This window comes from Agelaius phoeniceus, chromosome 19 (genome assembly GCF_051311805.1).
Source record: "Agelaius phoeniceus isolate bAgePho1 chromosome 19, bAgePho1.hap1, whole genome shotgun sequence".
Lineage (NCBI taxonomy): Eukaryota > Metazoa > Chordata > Aves > Passeriformes > Icteridae > Agelaius > Agelaius phoeniceus.
In genome coordinates, this window is record NC_135283.1 from 10186341 (window position 1) to 10208622 (window position 22282).

At 47.7% G+C, this 22282-nt stretch overlaps 2 protein-coding genes across 2 annotated transcripts in view; both read right to left on the minus strand.

Annotated features, from left to right (window-relative positions):
- Positions 1–1044: 1044 nt before the first annotated feature.
- Positions 1045–10543, minus strand: CACNG1 (calcium voltage-gated channel auxiliary subunit gamma 1). The gene is made up of 4 exons (XM_054644928.2): positions 10303–10543; positions 4294–4368; positions 2041–2178; positions 1045–1327 (listed from the first exon to the last, which is right to left on the minus strand). Exons 1-4 carry the CDS (start codon positions 10541–10543, stop codon positions 1101–1103), a joined length of 681 nt encoding a protein of 226 aa, XP_054500903.1. The 3' UTR covers positions 1045–1100.
- A 4067-nt stretch (positions 10544–14610) lies between these two features.
- The window catches only part of CACNG4 (calcium voltage-gated channel auxiliary subunit gamma 4), a 46193-nt gene continuing 38521 nt past the window's right edge, over positions 14611–22282 (minus strand). The window contains exons 3-4 of the mRNA XM_054644925.2: positions 19961–20101; positions 14611–19143 (exon numbers count right to left, since the gene is read on the minus strand). Coding sequence (XP_054500900.1) covers positions 18605–19143; positions 19961–20101 — 680 coding nt within the window. The 3' untranslated portion in view covers positions 14611–18604. The remainder of the gene's footprint in view (positions 19144–19960; positions 20102–22282) is intronic.

Sequence of the window (22282 nt, forward strand, 5' to 3'; positions counted from 1 at the left end):
CGCCCGCAGCATCCCCAGCACTGCCCGGGCTCTGATTCTGCAGCAGCAGCAGCAGCAGCTCCCGAGGCACCGGCGGGGCCCTCCAGGGCTGCCGCTCCCGGCTCCTCCGGGCAGAATCCTTTCCCTCCCAGCAGCTGTTCTGAGGGATTTTTCCTGAGAGGGAGCTTTGTGTACACATGTGCGGGGAGCAAAGCAGGGCGCTTTTAAAAAGCTCATTCACGGGGAAGAAACGAGAGCTCCGTGCAGCAAACAGCACCCAGCACAGCACCCAGACCTGGCAGAATCTGATGGGCCAAGTGATTCATCCATCAAAATAATTCTCCAGAAAATCATGCTACCAGAAGATTATGCTTTTTATTACAGGAAAATATCACTCTTCATATTCAGTACTTCTTGGCTTCACCACTGAAGTTTAAGCAGAACACAAGACTCTGTTTTGTGGGTTTTACAGTTGATTTAAAAGAATGGAACTGCAGGGTGTAAATTTGGAGGGGAGATTTTAATCCCAATGCTATGCAAAGTTCTGTTTTGTTTTTTATCAAATGTTAACATTTTAATAGAAAGCATAAGGATCTCCAAGTTACCCTGGGGGAACAAGCTAACACTTCTGAGGGAAGGAGTGTGGCATAAATGGGGACATTGGCTCCCCACAGTGTCTCTCTCTGACCAAGTAAGGTATAAAAGCCTGATATCCCTCATGGATCTATGCCCAACTACACCAAACATCTTCTCCATAACAAAGCTGTCTCCTCTGTGGCCCAAGCTGTCTCAGTCACACATTTCCCCTCAACTGCATCAGCACAGGGCAGCCCCAAATTGGCACAGAGCAGTGCCGTTCTCACACACCCATGATGGTCTTAAGTGGTCTTTCTGCTTTCTTAAAAAAAGAAAAAGAAAAAAAAGAATCAAAAAAGAGAGAAAAAAGAAAGGAAAAAAAAAAGAGAGGAAAAGAAAAAAAGCAACAATTGCAATCGAACATGCCTTGGTTCAGTAATGACTCACTTGGTGGAGAGCACATTGTGTAGTGAGACCCAGACATTTTAAAAAATACAAATATTTTCAGAACACTTTCTGGATATTTTTCATGGGTGCAGGGACCATCAGTGCTCGGGTTCTGCATCCATGCAGGTCTCCCAGGGGTTCTGGGGGAAGCGGGGCAGCGCGATGAGGAGGAGGGCGATGCCGCAGACGAAGAGCAGCACGAAGGCGGCGCAGGCACAGGCGAAGGACCAGGAGTAACTGTACTTGATCCAGGCTGTCTCCTTGCTGTCAATCATCCTCTTCACGGATTGTCTCATGACTTCTACAGAGATGATGATGCAGAGACCTGAAGGAAGAGAGGAGCAGTGGGTTGAATAACCAGCTGTCAATTTTTCATCCTTAATTAACCGCCTCATCTGTTGTTTTGCATACAGGAGCTGCAGTGAGATTCACAGGTGAGTCACTGACTTCAGTGTTTGAAGGAACCAGTGCTCAGAGCTGCCAGGAGCTCTGCCATAACTGAGGTCAGCCACTGACTTGTTGAGTGTGATCTTTTAGGCAGGCTTGGATGGGAAATTCAAAGTGGGGGAGGAATAATTGCATTCCCTGAGGAGCTTTTTCAGAGGTTGAGGAAGATTTTATATTGAGGTGACAATTTGCACCTCTGTCTTTCACTCATCGTGGCATGTCACATATTCCTGGCTCATGTACAAGTGCAGTCTTCCTGTGTTTGGGAGACAGTTGTGTATTTTGGGCCTGGATCAGCTCTTTTGTTGGTTTGAATTTTAATAAATGAGATAGAATATTGTGTGTCCCTGGTTCAGACTGGGACAGACAGTGAGTATACTTGAAGGGAGTGAATATACTTTTAAAGGGGGTTGCAGAGAACACAGACCAGCTGCTGAACAGGACATTCTCACACCACACAGGGTCTGTGGCCAGGAAGAAAATGCCTTCAGGGCATTTTTAGAAGTGTCTCTGTCCCCTCAGGATCTATCTTAAGTTTCTCTGTGTTTTCCTATGAGCCAAGCACAGAAATGTGAGCAGGTCTCCCCGTACCTGCAAAGGTGTAGAACATGGATGCTGGCTTCAGCAGATAATCCCTCTTCTTCCTGAAGGACAGGAGCACACAGATCGTCCCAATGATGGCAAAGCCAACACTGAAGATGGCAATGGCTGCAGCTGAGATGCTGTATTCTGCCAAAGGGAAAAAACCACCAAAAATGACATAGTGCACATTTTGAGCCTGCTGCCATCAGCTGTGGGGATGTTACAGTAGCTCACTCTGAGAAGTAGGTGCACCCCTGCTGCCTGGCTTTGGTGGATTATTTCCTTCAAGTGATAAGGGGGACAAGTATTGGCCATGTATCTTTGGAATGTGAAAAAAGCAGAGTATAAAAGAAAAAACAGGTATAAAAGCAGAGCAGGAAGAGAAAACACTTTCTGAACATCCCCCAAGATAGCCCAGGGCACCTTTGCTCACCAGCCCACCCGTATGGGGCTGCTGGAGCTGCTTTGGCTCTGCCATGGAAATGTTCTTGTCAAAGCCTTGCTGAGCTCCATGCTCTGGTCCCTGCCATCACCCCACACTCTGCTCCCAGAGGAAATAGACTGGTTCAATAGCTAGAATAGCTCTTTCTGCTTTTATTCTGTGCTTTCTGCAGAGCCCTGGCCCCTGCATTGCCTGGTGCTGTCCCAGTGCCCGGTGGGCTCAGCACCTGAGTGGGCACAGCAGGCCAGGGGTGAAGTGTTTGCACAGCTCATTTTTATTCCTTTGCCTTTACAACAGAGATTCCCAGCTCGGTACAAACCCAGCTTGTTGAGGACATGGGATTAAAGCCTCCCCAAAAGTCCTGGTTTTTGTAAGCCACGTGCTGGACACTCCCCCCAGCCCAGCACTGCTCAGTGCCTGGGTGGAGGGGGAGAGTTGCTAATTGAGTAATTCAAACTTTCATTTGCATATTGTGTTCGTTTTCAGATTAGTTTAATGTTTAACACATGTAGCCATGCATGAACATCGCAGTGCCTGATGATATTTGCCTTTCAAGCCATTTAAATAAAATATCTCCCAGGCAAAATCATGAAGAATTTTTTTGCCTGTTACTAATTAGCTCCCATCCAAATGAGCTATTTCTGCAAAGGGGAACAGCAGATTACTCTTTGTTCTCACTGCTTTTCATATCACTGTTTTATTATCATTTTCTAAATGTTTCTCTTTTCTCTGTGCTGGAACTGCCTGAAAGTGTTCATTTCATTGTAAAATCTTTTGCTGGGCTTAAGATTTTCTTTTTGCCCCAAAGAAAAGAAGTTCTTTGTGACTTTTTTTTTTTCCCTGAAGAAGAAATTCTTCCTGATTTTTTTCTGCATTGCCCTGAAGGCATTGGGTGCATTTTGAAGATCAGGTGGCTGGATCAGATAGCAGATAACTGAGCAAAAGCAGGTGACTCAGATATATACTTTTCTACCTAGCTAAAATTCCTGTCTTTCCTGTCTTGGGAAGCTACTTTTTTAGGGAACCTACCTTCAGGGTTTTCCACCATTCCAATTTCCACTAGAAGAAAATCAGATTAATACATGCAATGTATCCAATGGCTCCCATTCCCCACAGTAAATATGTTGTGTTGCAAACTGTGAAGGAGTTTGTCCCCAAAGAGAGGCTGAGAAAGAGATAGGAGCACGTTAGGAGAGCCCTGAAAATATTTGGACTTATTAAATATGTGAAATTTGTCCATGGAAGACAATTTTGCTGTAAACACTGACAGTTCATGTCTTTGCAGGATCCCTGTTCCTTCCATTCATCGATCGCTCTATTTTTTACATGACTTTCATATAAAATCAATATGAACCATAAAATTCCTAATGGTCTTCAGAGAGCCTCTGCACTTCTTTTCAGGGTCAAGACTCTGCTTGGGGTATGATTTATTCATTTAGGTTTTATTGATATCTTCCCCTTCAATGGCAAAGGCTGAGTGTCACGGATAGTGCCAATGTTGTAAAGTCATTTTTATGCTGGAAGGTCTTTTTGCAGTTTTTCTGGGTATTGACATTGTTATCTATTTGTGGGACAACTTATGTAAAATCATGTTTATGGGTGTGATCATATATAAAAATAATTGTCCCCAGGAAGCTGAGATTTGACCTTGTCCAGGGTATTTTCCACATTTTTCCCAGCTGATGGTGCCTGTTAGAAATTCTGCTGCTTTCAGTGGAACCAGAGCCGAACCCTCATTTTGGGGACCCCTTTCCATTAGATCTTGTGTGCCCATCACTTCATACAACATTAGGAAAATATTCTTTTGGAATCATTCTTACCTTTCTGGGTGGTTACTTCAAATATCTCTGAGGTCTCTCCTGGAGTGAAGTGCTTGAAGTAGGAGCAGTTGTGGTCTGAAAGAGAAAAGAAAATTCAATTTTGTGCTCTTGGAAGCCTGTGATAAAATGTAGTAAGACTGAATTAGCTTTTTATTGATGTACCAAGCTTGCAGTGGTTTGGAGGCTCCCTACCCTTGGTGATACTGAGGAACTGGGGCTGGATCTGATTTCCTTGGGAGCAGATGAGGACACCAGACTCCAGCACGGACAAGGCTGAAGCCCCCTCTGATACCTTTTGTATCCCTCTCAGAGCTGATTGCTCTCCTGCTTAAAATATGAATTACAGATGATTTTTCCCATTCTGTCTTTGGCCATCGCACGTTTCTGCCTCTCAGAGCTGCAGCATTTCCTGGGGATGGGATCTGCTGAGCTGGCAGCTCCAACCCAGCCCGTGGGGGTGAGGTGACCTTGGAGTGCAGGCAGGGAGGATGGAGGGTCCTCGCCCACCCTTCCCTTCTGCTCTTCCCTCCTGCAGCTCACAGAGCCCTGTCTGGCAGGGGGTTTGCTGATCTGGGGGTCCCAAAGATGAGGCTGCTGCAATGCAGCAAAGCACATGGTGTTTGACTAAAATAGGGATGCTAAGAGCTTTTTTTTTTGGCCGTCAGTAAAAAAAGAACAAAGCAAAAAAGACCAAAGCTTTTTGAAGCCCAAGCAGTTGCCCAGAGAAGAGAACGCTGTGTGAGCCAAGGGCAGAGAGGCTCTCATGGCAGGCATTATCCAAGTTTGATCCCATCAGAGCAGCATTATCCAAGTTTGATCCCATCAGAGCAGCCTGTTAAGTTAATTTGATAGGACAGCAGAGTTACATAGAGGGAGCTTTATGAAGTTCCTGTGTCTGCACTTCCCATGAGCACAGCAGCAGGTATGGGGTGTTTGTAGGGGGGTCAGGAAGCAAGCAGGGATCAGGACTGTGGGGCAGGGGGTATAGGATGAGGGAAGTTGTTAACTCTCTCAATGGCCACGATCCTTTCTGCTCCTCAGCCTGGTGAGGGTCAGTGAGGGGAGCAATGCTGGCACTGGAGCTTCCAGCCTGGGCCCCGGCGGGATGGGGAGGCTCTGCTGAGGAGCTGCTGACCCGAGGCCTTGGCAGCAGCAGGGAAGGGTGGAGGCTGTTCCTGCTATTTATAACTGATTTAACCGAGGCTTTGCAGGGGTGTGGGGCTGCGAGAACAGTTGCTGGCCCGGAATTTGGCTGGAAGGGTGCACTGGTGGGGACACACAGAGAGGCGCCAGCCCCGACTGTGCCGTCCTGCTGGGCTGGGATGGGCTGGGATGGGCTGGGATGGGCTGGGATGGGCTGGGCTGGGATGGGATGGGATGGGATGGGATGGGCTGGGATGGGCTGGGATGGGCTGGGCTGGGATGGTCTGGGATGGGATGGGATGGGATGGGATGGGATGGGATGGGATGGGATGGGATGGGATGGGATGGGATGGGTTGGGCTGGGCTGGGATGGGGTGGGCTGGGATGGGCTGGGATGGGATGGGATGGGATGGGATGGGCTGAGCAGGGCTGGGATGGGATGGGCTGAGCTGGGCTGAGCTGGGCTGGGCTGGGATGGGCTGGGCTGGGATGGGATGGGATGGGATGGGCTGGGCTGGGATGGGCTGAGCAGAGTGGAGCTGGGTTAGGCTGATCTGAGCTGAGATGAGCTGAGCTGAGCTGAGCTGGGGGGATGGACACACTCAGCACCTGCCCAGCTCCCCTGCAGCACCCAGGGGCTCCCAGTGGCTCCCAGGGGCCCAACAAACAGAGCCCAGGCTGCCTGAAACACAAAAATGGGGCCCCTTCCCTTAGGGGCATCTCTTCTGTTAAATAACCAAGTTAGCACCAGCTTCCAGAAGATGCTGGGGGGAAGCCTGGGAGAAGCTGTGGCCCTGTCCCCATCCAGGCTGGGACAAGCACAGGGTGAAGCCTGAGCCAGGCTGGGTGCAGGACACTCAGGGACTGCTGGGGGTTTCTGCCTGGGAGCATCTCAGTGGCTCCTTACAGCATTAATTGCTCTGGCAGAAGATCCCTGTGCTCTACCTGTTGGTTCTTGTGGGTTTTTTCTGTCATGTAAATGGTGGCTGCTGGAGTTAGTGACTCAGGGAGGATTTATTTTCCCTCTCCCAGGAGATGGGTAATTGCAAAGCAGCGTTTTTGGGCCTGTTAGGGGAAGATTCCTTGGAGACACTCTTATCTACTTAAGTTCATAAGCTGACTTTTATTTCATCTGCAGATTCTCCTTGCTGGAGACAAGGTTAATGTTTAGCTCTGGAATCTCCTGACCTGTTCTTTATTATCCTTGCAAATCACTGGAAGAAATAAATTTGAACTCAGCCCTCTGTGACTCTAATTGTGAAATTTGAGCCTCAAAGCAGTGGTTGTGTACCTCCACCAGCAACTCAGTGGTGGCAGAGGCTGAGCACTGTGTCTGGGACACTTTATTTTGGGATTGTTTGGTTTAGCTTTTCATTAATTCTCTAAAAAGCCTGAACTCAAAGGAATCCCCAGGTGTGCATACAAAGGTGAAGCCATCCAGCCTTGGTGTGGTGTGAGCACAGCACAGCTCTGTGTCCACTGCAGGGGAGCCAAACCAGCCCAGCCCACCCTCCATCCTCATAGACCTTTCAGAGGTGGACTTGTCTGCAGGAGATGGAGCTGCCTCTGTCCCTTATGGCCCTCAGCAAAGCTGTGCCAGTGTATGATAAAAGGGGCATCACACAAGTGGGTTGGTGGTTTTGGAAAATGCACTTGCTGTGGGAAAATGGAGCTAGATCTGTTTTGGTGAAATGCTGAATTGTTTTCAGTTTGAAGGTGCTGCCATGCTCTGTTGAGCTGGGGATATCTGTTCCAACAAGTCTGGTATTCATCAGAGCTGAGGCTCTGCAATGACTCTGGTGCCACCAAGAATAAGAGAAAAGCCCATTTATGTCACAGCACGTTTACATATCAGACAGGATTTCCACTGGGGTTGATAATGGATGGACACTGTGTGGCAATCTTCCTTTCTCTCCACCCCAATTCCATCATCTCTGCCACGAGGTCACCCCAGGGTGCTGATGGGGACAGTCCAGGACTCTGTGGTCACACAAGCTTCAGGGTTGTGGTGTGGTTTATCACACCACACAGAGTGTCCTCACCCCTCACAGCCTTGCTGCTCCCTGCCCCTCAGATCCATCCCTCCTGGATGAAGTGATGCAGGAGAAGTGCAATCCCACTGAACTGTGGTTGAACCTTGGGGAGCTGCAACTTGGAGACTGTGTGAGGGAAAGAAAGGCTGGAAAGACCATGAGATGTTCAGGCCATGCAGAGTTTCGGGTGGCAGCTGTGCCCTGGAGTGACAGGCTGGGAAAGGGCTGGAGCCCACCTTTGTCTGGAACCTGAGATGGGCAGAGCATGGGGAGTTTGTGGCAGGGTGGATTGTTGGAAAATCCTGGGTTTTAGTGTGGGGTTTCCACTTGTGCTGAGCTTGGGGGACAGGCCCTTAGAGGATGTGTTAAGGTGAGGGCTGAGCCATGGAGGGGCCAGGCCTTGGGCTCTGACCTGGCCAACAAGGCCTTTGACACACACACAGAGCTTTGGAGGTGGTCTCTCCAAGCAGCTTCATTTCACACCTGTCTCACAGGGTGAGTCTCCTGTAGCAGGGAACAGAGCCCTGCTGACAGCCCAGTTGCTCCAGCACTTCTCCAGTTGCCTGTGCTCAGGTTCCTGCATTCACAAGGACCCGTTTAAGCTGTTGAAGTCCCCTGCTGCTGCCCAAATCACAGGAGCCACTTTGCAACACAGCACCAGCACCAGAGTTACAGGCAGTGACACTGAACTGCGTTTACAGCTGGTAGTAAAATGCCCCAGTGCCCACTGACCACAGTTAAAAATGTCTCAGTATTAATCTGAATTTGCCTGGTTTTAACAACCATCTCCCTGATCTTTTTATTTGTTACAGCAGGATGCTGAACCCTTTTCAATTTGTCAACACCCTCGGATGGGTGCTGTAAAATTTTAAATCTCTGCCTAAATCACAGCCCTGCTTTGTGGACTGTGAGCCAAGTCATCCTCCCCACTCTGCACTGTGCTGAGCTCAAAACCTAATAAATAACGTTAATCATGCCATCCATTTCCTCCACAGGGAGCGACTGGTAAATGGTTATTAATTCAGTGATAAATTCTGATGCCTCTTTCCCAGTCCTGGCAGTAATGTCTGGTTATATCTCATGATTTTCAGAAAAAGCAGCGCCCGCATCTGCTCTTTTACTGCGCGTTTGTTCATTCACATTTTCTTGGCTGCTGCAGGTTTCACAACCCTGGTGTTTCCCTGCCGACATCCCTTCCCAGAAGTGTGAAATCAATCGAGCAGGAGCCGTGCGGCCACAGCCTCACTCAGCAGCCCCGGCCCCGGGGCTCCTCTCCCCTCCCCTTGCTCTGATCCTTTCCCGGCTCAAACAGGGATGAAGGTATTTATGTTATAAATGAGGTGCGAATTTCACCCTCTGGAACGTGATTACGATGCAGGCTGTCATCCGAATTCCCAAATATCTTTTAAAAACTGGATGAAGCAGCTCTGGTGTGGGGGCCAGCCCAGCCCCTCCATAATTCCCAGTTCCCCTGTGCCTGGCGGAATGCGGCGCTGGGATGTGATTCAACGTCTGTGCGAGCACATGCTGATGTCTGTCAAAGATAGTGGCTGCTTTCCTGTGCCCTGCCTGCGAATCTGCTTTGTGCAGACAGCTGGATATTTATGAGCTTTATATTTACCCCACGGTCGTGCAGTTTTGCTGTTTATCCACCAATTTCCATTGTTTTTCCTTTAGTGGGAGTGCTCTGTGCGTGGGGGAAGGCGTGCGGCGAGGAATACGTCTCTAGGCACGTAAGTACCTTCCTGAGAGACATTAAGCATATGGATGACACACTCCCAAGTTTGGTTAGAGGCAGATCCACATGCTGAGGCTCAGCTCTTCTCCTCACAACATGTAATTTGGCCAAAGAGATAAAGAATTGCAGTAATACAGGCAATATACAGTCAGCCCAAGCAGGAAGATTTTTCACAGGAAATTTCCAAATACGTGTTAACATATATTTCATTTCAAGCAGTGAGTCTAACATGAAGGCAATCCTGTTATTTCTGTTCTGGAAAGCATCCAGTACCCTATAAGCCTTCTAAAAAAGCAGCGTGGCTCAGTCACAGAGGGAGTGTATTAGTGCAAGCGGCGCGGATGTTGCTGACTTGGCAATCAGCAAAAACATAATGAGCTCCTTTAACCACGGAATGGAGCAGCCTTCCCGGAAAGCTGCCGTGCCCACTGCCCTCCCCATCGACTGAGCTGCAGGTGGAGACATGTGTGGGAGCAGGTGCCTCTGGTGAGAGGTGAGGAGGCTCCCTAAGTCCTTGAGAAATTGATTCAAACTCCATTTATGACTCTTTTTTGTCTGGAAGTTGACAAACCATCCTACAGGTCCCTTTCCCTCCCTGCCTTGTGGAATGGCTGTTATTGAACAGCTCAGAGATAATCCACCATGGATGGCTGTTCCTCTGGGATTTTATGAATCTGGCAATCCTAAAGATCCAGCTGGGTTTGGTGGACCCGTAAATCCTCACTCTTGCCTGCTGCTGTCAACATGCCTGTAGGACCCTTGGCTGGGGTTCAGCAAGATTCCCTCCATCCCTATCTCCCTTTGTGATTCCCACTGTGGCCAATCCTCCTCCCCTTCTCCCCACCACCATCGCTGCTGCACGGGAGACACAAATATGGTCACGAACAGACCAAGGCAACCCAGCAAAGCAGCCCCAGCAGGAATTGGCAACTCACGGAGGTGTGCTTGCACACCCCCATGAAAACGGCCCCACGCACCCCATCCCAAACTCAGTGCCCATTTTCCTTCTGCCACCGGGGACATGGAGCCTATTTTCTTTTGCTGTGTCCTCCAACCTCCCAAGCAAAACCTGCTGTGATCCTGGTGCTCACGTACCTCCTGGCAGGCTGATGGGCCCACAGCTCTTCTCTTTGGGACCTGGCTCCTGCATGAAAATCCGCTTGGTGCAGAGTCTCCAGAGCCCGAAATGCGCCGCCTCACAGCTGGTGGTGTTTTCCTCCAGGCTGGGGCTGAGCACGGCCCAGTGGTCGGTGACCACGGCCGCGAAGAGCAGCGAGATGCCCACCAGGATCACAGAGAACGTCAGCCGCACCTTCAGGGGTTTGCTCTCGTCCATCTCGCTCGGCACCGGCGCTCCCGGCCGAGCGCGGCGGGGGATTCGCCAGGGCTCCCGAAATCCTGGCGCATCTGAGAGCCCTGAAATGTCAGCCCCGGGCCTCAGGCAGCTGCTGGGCTGTGTCAGGAGGCTCCCTGTGCACAGCTCAGCTTTCGGCCCCGTCCCACCCGGGTTGTTTTGGATTCCCACGCCCGGCCGGGCGGGCGCTCGCCGGAGCTGCTGCGGCCGCCGCGCAGGGGCTGAGATCTCTTGACTTGCAGCATGCCCAGAAATAGGCATTAATAGGATGATTAACTTTTCAGCGAGGTTATAAAAACATCTGTGTTTATAGTAGTGCTGGGCCTGAGTGCAGACTGATCCTAAACAGCATAATAGCCCTGGAGCTCTGTCACCCCACGCCTGCGGCTCGCAGGAGCTCAGACACGGACCTGCCTCCAGGTCCACCAGAACTGTGAGAGCCCAGAACTGTGGCAGATAAAATGATAAAATAAGCCAACTAGTCTATCTGATTACTTTTTTATTATAGTTATTTTTATTCTAAGCTTTTATTATAAGAATTTTTAATTAACCTGAGCTGTTCTGAGTTGTTGGGGGTTTTTTGTGGGTTCCATTTTTGTTGTTGTTTTGCTTTTTTTGTTGTAAGTTTTTTTGTGTCTTTTTTTTTCCTTTTTCTCTTTCTAATTCAATATCTCTCAAATACTTGTTTGCTTTCCTATCAACCAGGTTCCCCTTGATACCTGCAGTAACTCCAGCAGCCACCCAACACATCCATTCCTTTCTCCAGCAGTGACTTCACTTGCCTTGAGCCCAGATTGCTGGAGCTGGGCCAGCCTCTTTCCTTCCCTTTGATATTTCAGCTGATTGTAAAGCCAATTTGATGGTAATGTCAGTGCAGAGGCCACTGTGGAGGTGACATTACAATTGTGATGTCAAACTGAGGAGGGTGACAGTACCTGAATGTTAAAAGAATGGTTAAAAAAATGCCAGTGGAAAGCTGCAAATATCATTGTGTCAAGATAATGTCAGAGCTACTCCAGTCCTGCTTTATTAACACCCCAGTTTGATGTCAAAATAAAGGTGCAGAGGTGTCAGCTCAGGTTGATGAGGACAATGTGGAGCAAGAAATTAAAGTGTAGGGAGAGCATGGGAAAGGGAGAGAAAATAAAGTGTAAGTTAAAAAATATTGGTCCAAAAAAAGTAATTGAAATATGACTTGGGTTAACATTACTCTGCTTGATGTATGGCAGGGATGGCTTAGACACCCCATGGGGCACTGGGACATGTGGGCACCCAGGATGGCACCTGGAGCCCCATTCTTGCTGGGATGTGGGAATTGTGGGCAGGAGTGAAGGTACCTGGTGTAAAAATGGAGGGGAAGGGGACCAGGGAGGGCAGTGGGGACATGGAGCAAGGCAGGGACCAGGGACCACAGGCACATCCATGCTGGGGCTGGCAGAGGTATCAGAGGCTTCCATTTAAACCAGAACCAAGAGTGAAAGCAGAAAGACCTAAAGGGAGCAGACTTTAAGCCAGAAAAGAAAAGCATTAAAGATGTAATGCCTTTTCCTTTGAAGTAGACTCTTGTTAAATTTCACTAGACATCAGCTGATCTCAGGAGCTGCATCTCAACTTCAATTCATTGATGCTACAAACTCCACAGGTGGAGCAGAGGGAAGTGAATGTGTGTTTGCAAATGTGGGCACAAAGTGAGGCTCTGGTTGCTGAGACATCAAGTGCTAATGATCCTGCTTTAGACTAATTACAACCTACAAGGACTGCAGGGGTGGGAACTCATTAATTTTTTTCACCGGTGTTGGTCTTTGTGCCTCTTCCAGTGCTGGCAAGAATCACACTTTCTGCTCTCATTTAGATCCTTCATTCTGGAGAAGTTCTATGGGTTTGGTTTGGCTTTGAGTTTCCTAATTTCCAGGAAACAACTGGAGTGAAATCAGAAGTGAATAATTGATCCTTGCCTCCTGCTGGGTGGAGCTGGGAGTGTGAACAGGCTCCAGCGAGCCCCAGCATGGGCAGCAGTGGCTTCCCAAGCTCACATTACTGCAGCTAAGGTGAAACACTCCCCCCAGCCCCCAAAAATGACCTAGAGCTGCCAGGCCATGGGAAAATATGTGTTTTGTGGGTTATTTGTGGGCATTTTACAAATGCAGAAACAAAACAGATTTCTGGAAGAGCACAGGACTAAAGCAAACCCTGGAAGTTTTCTGCACATCCAGACGACCATGATACCTAATCCTCTGGGAATGGTTCCTGCAGCCTCCCCGTGTCAGCTGGTAAATATTCACATTTAAAAATCGATATCACATGAAATATAAACAGATTATTAATGAAGACCAGTTGGAAAGCAGGGAGGGCTGCAATTAGTTGCACTTTAGGAGCAGCAAGTGAGGGACACAATTCTGTTTCTCTTCTGGAGAAAATGCCAGAGGAGGTATCTGAAGCCCAGTTACTGTGTTGGTTTTTTCCCTGGCAGAGGTGGTGACTTGGCTCTGCTCCCCAGCACTTGCACTCTCCTGTATTCCTTCCAGACCAGCCTCAGCATTTACCACAAGCAGATTAACCACACTCTGTGGCTCCCTGCTTGCAGAGCATTGCTCTGCAAAAACCCATCCCAGTCAGAGTAACCCAGAGAGGGGGAGGCAGCACCTGCTCTGCTCTCAGCTCAAATGGGAGTTCAGCAAGGAGCCTTCTTCAAGCAGGGTGTCCTCAGTACTCTTTGGGCTCCCCAGCCTGCATTGCCCCAGTGTGGTGAGAGCACTGGGACCGGGGTGGGGTCTGCACAACCAACACCTGGGAATGCCACCAAAAGCACCTCTGAAAGCTCCCTGATTCTGGGGGGCAATCATGGAACACCAGAGCTGAATGTGTGAGTTTTGGCTGCCTGTTTTATTTTTCAGCAGACTCCCACCCTGCTGTGTGTAGCTGCCATCCCTGCTGCCCCTGGGAGTGACCCAGAGCTCCGAGCTCCCAAAATACCGCGGGCAGTGCCAGGAAAGTGATCCTGGTCCTGTGAAAGCTGAGCTGGGCTCTCCTTTCAGCCTCTCCTTTCCCTTTGGAAACAGGCACTGCCTGTGTGTGTTGGTTCTCTCATTCCAAGGAAATGCCACATCCTCTTTTTCCCACTTTCCAAAGCCTGTCTCTGCTTCCGCCTTCATCAAGCATCACTTCTCCCAACACCCCGTTCACAGAAGGGCAGCCACAGCTCTTGGGGTCAGCATTTACCCACAGACTTGCTCATAAATGTGGGAAAAACCTTTCTTTATTTCAAAGGGAAGCAGCTTTGAGCCTGAGCTTTAAATGACTTCACTACCTCATGTCAGAGGCGTTTGAGAGGATGAATCCTGTGCCTCCCTCCAGACGTGCCGGTTCCTGGTGAGCCTGGGAGAGGTGGGCAGAGCCAGGCAGCCAGGCCTCATCCTTGGAGACAGTCTGGAGGTGAAGTTGAAAGAAGTGTTTGAAGAAGGAGTCCTGTCTGTGCTTTGGGGATGGCTGGGGCTGTCTGGGCTGGGGAGAGGCTGCTCAGCTGCTGACCCGTGCTTGGCACCGCTCGTGTGATCAGAGCGGGGCTGCAGCACGTGGGGCCAGCCTCCCTTCTGCCAGGATGGGAAAGAGCAGGGACAGGAGGAGGCTCCTGGTGAGTTCATGAGAAAGCTCAAAAGCTGGAGGAAAGCTCAGGCTCAGGGAGGAACTTCAGAACACTCTGGGTTGTTTTCCTCAAGGGTGGTTTGCAGTGGCTTCTGGCCACCACACCAGGCTCAGACTGGGCACTGAGACCACAGTGTGTTTCATATGGGACAGGTTTAAACTGGAAATGAGAACGTTTTTCTTAATTTCCAACCAAATAACTGAAAATATTGTGAAGATAGCTTATCTTGGAGATTTTGTGATCTCTGGGACCACAAGAATAATTTTATCTCCTCTGAAATACTGGTGCCCAGTAACATGGCCAGCTGCAATCAAACAGTGAAAAACATGAAAAAAATAACCTGAAATCTCAGCTCAGAGAATTTGGAAATTAAAAATCTATATTCCTTTCTCCACACAAAACCAAATACATTTAAAATGGTTTATTTAAAAAGTAAGGATTAAGTACATTATACACGGTTGTGATTATACCAGTAGAACTGAAGCACAGTGGAAATAACACTTTAGAACTGCAGACAGAAATGTAGCCTCAAGGGACATGATATATTAGCCCTTGTGGATATGTGATCCATACAGAGAGAAAAAGAAACAGAAAAAATAGTTTATTGTTAGATGTCTGGGCAGCTGAAGTGATTTCTCCTTTTACTTCTATTGTGTATGAGAAACAAGGAAGAGAGACCTCATGGTATACCTGAAATTTTGTTTCTTGGAAAATCAAATCTGATCCAATAGCATTTTTTTTTTTTTTTTAGTTCTGTTGTTACAGTATATTATATACCAAAAGACTGAGAATTGTTAATGATATGGTTTTATGGTATCTGCAGGCCTTGCTGGGAAATGGGGCTCATTTGTTAGATGCTGTCCAGGGAAACCAGAAAGATGTGGAAGAACAGATGATTTTTTTAAACTATCACTGGGTGGTTTCAAAGGCTGAGCACAATCTGACTTTGTTCAGACACATCAACCATGGAGCAAGACTGCTCATGGGCAGGAATGCTGCAAATTTTTCGGTTTTGTCAGAATCAAAGTTTTTCATAGGAAAGGACTGAGGTTTTGAGGTTTTGGTGGTTTTGTTGGCATTTGTTTGTTTGTTTGTTTTCTGGAATTGCCAAATGAATTTTTTTTTGGTTTTGGCTTTGGTTGAACAATTTGCTGCACTGCAACTTAACTGCTGAGTTTTCAGTCGCAGCCCTTGTTGTCTCACAGGACAAAAGCTCTGGTCCCTGTTATGTCCACATGACTTTGTTCCCTGTCCAGACCCCATGAAGATCTCATGATCCCTACTCCAGCTCCATTTCTTGAAGCTGCCTGCTGGAGAAGGAGCAGATGCTCCAGCTTGGACCAAAACAGGGCATCACTCCTGGAGAGCTGCTGGACCCAGCCCTGCCCTGGGCTCTGGCAAAGGCTCTGGCAAAGAGCAACATCCCAAAACACTCAGCAAGACTTTTTCTGCCAAAAATACTGCATGTGCCTCTGCAGGTCTGAGCTGGGCTGAAGAAAAGCCTTGGACTTTGTCTGGAATCAGATGGGTGGTTTGAAGCACATTCACTGGAGAACGACGACTAAAAGAACAAAACCCACGCGCGAGCAAACCTGACACTGTCCACTTCCAGTTCAAGGTACATGAGATTAGAGAAACAGCCTATATCTAACTCCTGGTTTGAAAGGGAATGGTTTTATTCTTAATTACAGGAAACACGGATGAGGACTTAGTTCTAACTATTAGTTTTTTAACACAGTGGGAAACAAATAGTTCTGGGAAATTGCACTTGAAAAATACATTGACTATAATTAGATGTAAATTAATTAGCACTTAGTATGACACACTAATGAGACAGAAGGTTGGTTTTTTTTTCATTGCAAACTTCTACTTCTATCATAGCTAATCAAAGTATTTTAATATTACGAAGTCTCAAAAAGTAGGAAATAATTTATTGTTTGAAAGCATAAAGATTCTTGTAAAAAAAACCTTTCATCAAGAACTTTAATAATTTTAGAACCCTTTTATGTTGTCCTAGCCGAAAAGTAGGTAAAAAAGTTTTCTTTTCTGCCTCTGTTTGAATTTTTTTTAAAAAGCTTGTGTAACATCTTTCTCCATAGTGTGTTGATACAGAAAGTAGCACAACATTTTCTAGTTTTAAATCATTCCCATCGCTCCATTCGCTTTAGCTCTCAGAGTTCAGAGGTTTGAAAAAAGGATCCCAGCGGAGTTTTAACCTGAATGGAAACTCTTAATGAGCAGGGATGAAGGCTCCAACCCACCCCTGCCAAAATAACGATGTGGCTGTGCCAGGCTGAGGGCCAGGCAGAGCTTAACAGTGACTAGGGGAAGACTCTCGCTTAAAATTGAGAATTGTGTCTTGGTTCTTGCAAGGAGAGAGGCTTGAGTGGGTTCCTCTGGGGGGAGAGGGGTTCAACTTCCTTTTTGGGATGTTAAGGCAGCTGCTCCGGGATTTCCCTGGAGGACTTGGTTCCACTAGCTGAAAGCTTCGTATCCAAACCACCACTGAGTCTCTGGCCCTGGGGCCATCATAGGATAAATTAAGACTAAAGAGGTTTTAACAGTTTGGCTGAGATCTCCCACTACCAGTGACCCAAACTTTCCAAATTATGGATTTTTTTCTTGTGTAGTGTTCTGTTAGCAAAGATTTTGTGGGCAAAGATGATGGGGATATTCAAAGGAATCTACAGGAATTAGATGCTCCTCTCTCATTGCATCTAATTCATCTGAGGGGAATCGGGCACCTCATTCTCATATGGCTTGGTCGAGTGGTCACTAAAATCAGCATGAGTACCATTAAATTAAATTACCTTTGAGTCAGGCCATCGAGCTTTGAGATCCAAGCCTAAGTATAAAAACTGAAAGCAGGAATTTATAAGAAAAGAAAATAATATTCAGACTCTTTTAGAAACAGACAGAAGCAAAGGGTACAAATTAGTTCCCTCCTTACGTGATGCATAGAGTTTGCTCTGGGCTCTCTGCACGTAAGTAGATGCATCATTACAAAATAAATTAAATTAGGTCGAACCACCATTTCCATCTAAAAGCAACTATACCTTGCACCATGCGGCACTTAATTCATAATAAAAAGAGTTTAATAAATATCTCATAAACAGTGATTTTTTTTCTTTTTTTCTTTTTTTTTTTTTTTTTTTTTTGTTCTGTTTTAAAAAATACAAAGTTGTCATCTGCTCTGCTGACACTCGGCTCCCGTTGCTGCAGGAAGGTTCGCGAGTCCGGGCGCGTTCTTGTCTGGTTGCTCAGAGATCTCCATTTCCCATTCTCTCCTGGTTGCTCAGAGATCTCCATTTCCCATTCTCTCCTGGTTGCTCAGAGATCTCAGTTTCTGGTTCTCTCCTGGTTGCCCAGAGATCTCCGTTTCCCATTCTCTCCTGGTTGCTCAGAGATCTCTGTTTCCCATTCTCTCCTGGTTGCCCAGAGATCTCTGTTTCCCATTCTCTCCTGGTTGCCCAGAGATCTCTGTTTCCAGTAGCGTTAGTGTTGCACTTGTGAAGCGTAAGGGAATCGGGGAATCGGCGGCGGCGGCTCTGCCCTGCTCCCGCCACGCTCGGGCAAATCTCCAGGGGCTCCTGACAGCCAGCACTCAGCACCTTGCCGGATCAGGCACTAGGGCTCGTCGAAATGAGAATTCAAGTTTTCTAAACGTTAGGCAAGAAATGATGCTTGCAAATAGGCTCAAGTCCCACCTGCTTTAATCTGTTTCCCTTTCCAGGTGTTTCAAGACGCACCCACCCTCTGCTCCTCAGCCTGTGTTGCCCCAAGGGATGCCTTACCCCAGGAATGGGAGACCCCCTTCCCACCCCATTGGAGAGTCTGTAATGCTCAGTACGTGGGTGCTCTACGGTTTCAGTGGCACAGGTCAGTTTTAGAAAGTGTTGCCTTCAAAAATATTTTCTTTTTTTTTTCTTTTTTCTTATTTTATTTTGAAAGAGGCAAAGCTTACGCCGTGTCGAAGGAAAGTGGCTCACTTGATTGAGTAGCTCATTTTCATCCTTGGGCTTGGTTATAAATTATATTTGCAAGTTTATATTAAGGGATCTCAATATTAGAAAAAAAAAAGTACAACAAATTTTCTGTAATCCTTTAAAACACACTGGTGGCCAGTCCTTTGCAGTTTCTCCAAGACTGTGTAGACACTACAAAAGTGCAGGAACATGAACTGCCTTCATCTTGTGACACCAAGAACAGAAATAAACAAACTCCAAATAGCTTCAAAAAAAGCTACGAGCGTGTAAATATCTTTATGTTGGTCCAGAGGATCTCCACTTGCTACCTCAACACATGCCACAATTAAGAGGTGAGAGGGTATTTTAACATCACTCCTGACAGATCCATTCTGTTTGGGCATCTCTTCAAAAAGCACGAGGAAGGAAGGTGCTTCAGACTGGCGTCGTTCTCCTGTTGACCATGTTGACGTGGAGTCCTTCCTTAAACTCCTTCTGGAGGAAGTTGTGGACCTGCAGGAAACTGGCTTCTTGGTCTGCATTGTAGCTGGCAGCCGTGGTAACCTTCAAAGGCTCCCTGGAAAGGGTGTACATGGAAATTTCATTCATGGGGATGGTGCCTGCTATCTTCATGCCAACTGGAGAAATGTCCCTGGATGGAGAAGGCTCCGTGGAGCGGGAGCTGGATCTGGACCTCCGCCTCCTGTACCTATAGCTTGGCATCCTGGCATAAGGAGAACTGGAAGAAGTCTTAAGGAATTCCCTCTTGGTCTTAAACCTCAGCTCTTTGTTCTTCTCAATATAAATGTTCACAGCCAGAACACCTATGGTTTCGGCCACGATAAAAGACAAGGCTCCAAAATAAAAAGACCAGCCATAGTTGTAATGGTTCTTTTTGTCCTCATCTCGCTTGTCACTTGGGTCACCTGCATTGCTCGATATGTAGACAATGATCCCTATGATATTACTGAGACCTGGAGGAAGAAAAACATAAATCAGTGTTTATGTGGCTGGGGAGATAAAATTCAAGCCACATTACTTTCTGAACCTGAACGGTTCTAAGACTGGGACAAGAAATTCTATTGCATTTATTTACTCTTACATTTATCTCAAGGATTCATTTATTCCTGAAAGACAACCAATAGGTAACAAATGGATCACGTGTGCTCACGTGGATCCCAAAATACTCAGCAGGACTTTTCCCAATCTCTTCATTGCCACAATGGAAAAGCAGCAGCTTGTGGGAGCTCACTAATATTGTGAGTGGGATTCTAACATTTGGAGCTCAGGGCTATGGCTGTTCACCTTGATCAAAATAAGTTCTCTTCCACCTTGCTGAATTTTCATCTAAATGCTGCATGCTTAATCCAGGCTGCAGGGAGAGCTATTAACAATGGGGCTGACTCTTTCAGATGTTTCTAGTGTGAAAACGGGCTCACCCATCAGAGGTGAATGTTTTCTGCCTTCATATTTAAAAAAAAAGGGCCCTAGGTATAAGAGATGCCTGATTCATCTAATGTTTAATACATTTTAAATAGTGTAAAACATGCTTGTTACTGAATTTCACTTCTTTCTGCAGGAAAACCAAAAGCTTTTCTAGAATATACTTATGGTGGGGCTTCAAGAGCATAATTTGAGGAATTTGTCTGAGGAATTTGCCTGCTGTGGTGCTGTTAATGCCCTCAGCCCAGGAAAGGGATGCAGGGAAAGCACTGCCAAGGAGCTTTTCCAGAGTCTTTTCCAGCTGAAAACAGCAGCACTTCTTAAGAACTCAATTTAAACAGAACATACCTGCTGCAACAAAGAGAATCCCAGCGCTGAGAATAATGTTGTTTTTGCTGTTGTAAATCCTTCCTGCTCCGACACAGAGTCCTCCCAGCAACAGCAAAATTGTGCTTAGGATGGGGAACACGCTGGAGGCACGGACGATGCCTGCAGGGATACAGGTAGGAAGGGAAGACAGAGCAATCATTTTGGGTGCCTCCTCAGGTGCAAGTGTGGAGATTAGAGTCTCAAAAGCCCTGTTTTTTCCCTAAAATTGTTAAGAAGAATGATTTAATAGAACCAGAGGATTGTTAAGGTTGAAAAAGACCTTTAAGATCATCAAATCCAACAGTGAAACCAGGTCCTCCACTAAACCATATCCTTGAGTGCCAGCCACATCCACACATTTTTTGAACATACTCAGGGATGCCTGTTCCAGTGTTTCATAACCCCTTCAGCAAAGAAATTTTTCCCGATATCTAACTTATTATCATTTTTTATTCCTTTTTCCTAGAATTATCACTGATTCTCCATTTCTGGGCATGTTTTGGGACGAGGGAGCCATGAGGTGGCCAGTGTGACAGAGACTCTCAACTGAGTGGCTTCAATCTTTCGAGCTTTCTCCCAGGAAGTCCAGCATTATTGGCATTTTCTGATGCCACCGTGTGCAGAATATTTCTAGCAAAGCATGAGGTAAGTGACAGTAAGACCCAGCATCATGCAGGGAGCAGCAGTGAAAAATTCATGAGCTGGCTGTGAACCCTACAACGTTTGGGACAGCTGGAGCAGACGGATCTGTTCCGTGGTGCACACACAAGGTGAGCAAATTACGGCTCTTGAAGTCAGCAGCATCCATGTTGCCAGCAAGCACAGCTAATAACCCCTTTTTCTTTTAGTGGATATTAAGGACATCGAAACCTTTCAGATTTCTAAGGCAGGAATTTTAACAAGTGTGTTTTAGATGTTTGTGTTTAGTTCCCTGACAGCAAAGTAGTCATTTAAAATTCTGCATGCTTCAGTCCATTCATCAGCGTATAAAATCCCCCACAAAAATATTAAAACACCACTTCAAGCCAGCTTTCAAAGTCGGGTCACAACAAGACAGAGCAGCAATCGACAGGGAAGCGGCAGGGAGGGAACAAAAGGGCTGAGAAAAAATAAACAAGCATGAGAAGAGAGTAAAAACCAAAGGGGTAAAAGCTGCCAGGGGTTCCTGAAAGGCAGAGTGACAAACTGAGTTTTATTGCTGTAGAGAGAGGATTTATTTTTTGAAGAAGGGGAGATAAGGTGCTGAACACTGCTGTGGAAAATGGGATCACCCTGAAGCCGGGGACAGGCGAGGGCACGGAGGGGAGCCCGGCAGAGCGAGGGGCGCCAGGCTGGGGCATCCCAAGGCGAGGGAGGGTCAGAAGCTGCTGTCACAGCGGCACGGAACCCCTCAGCAGGCTGGGAGGCCACGGCACCGCAGGGCCGGGTGAGCGGAGAGGAGCCAGCGCCATCTGGGCCGAGCGGGGCCGGGAGCGCCGCGCTCCCTCCGGGCGCATCCTCCTCGCATCCTCCTGGCTGCCGCGCTGGGAGCGGCGCCCGCTCCCCGGCAGGAACGGGCAGATGTTCCAGCTGCTGCTTTCTCGTTCCGCTGCCCATGGCCCTGGCGTTCCCGACTCGCTGAATCGCTTCCTGACGATTCCCCTGGTAACTGGTGGCAGAGCTCCAGTGGCTGCGGAGGGACGGGGATGGGGGTTCCGCACCGGCATCGCTCACGGAGCCCTGCACGGCCCCGGGGCTGGCGGGGACGGTCCGGACACAAACCCAAAAACACAAAGACAGCGCCTGCCTGGGAAGCTTCTGCCTGTATCGATCTGTAAGAGCGAGAAAAGTCCATCCTTTCCCAAACTGGCAGCGTCGCTGCACGTGTCCTTCACAGCTGGGGCATTTTCCAGCCGGATCTGAAGCCGGGCCAGGCGGGCGCATTGCTATTCAGGCAGCGTCCCGCAGGAACTGCCAAACCCCACTGAAGTGAGTGGGTGGAAGGGCTCTGGGCAAAGCCTGCTGAGAGGTGAGAGCCTGTTCCCTTGGCCTGGGTGTATCCCCACGCGGGTGCTATGAATTAACAGCACTTTGGCTTTTGGGTCAGTTTTTTCAGTCAGTTGTTAGAAAAAGATTCAAACTCAGTCTCTGCTGCTGGACTTTAAGGCACCTCAAATCTCTGTCTGTCTGTTTTTGTGCCCTGGCTAAAGGCTTAAAATCGCCTCTGGCCCACCCTTTCTGAATATTGTTTCCTGCGCTTTATGGTCATGCTGTTTATAATGATTTCAGTCAAATCAAAGAGCTTTCCCAAAATGCTTCAGT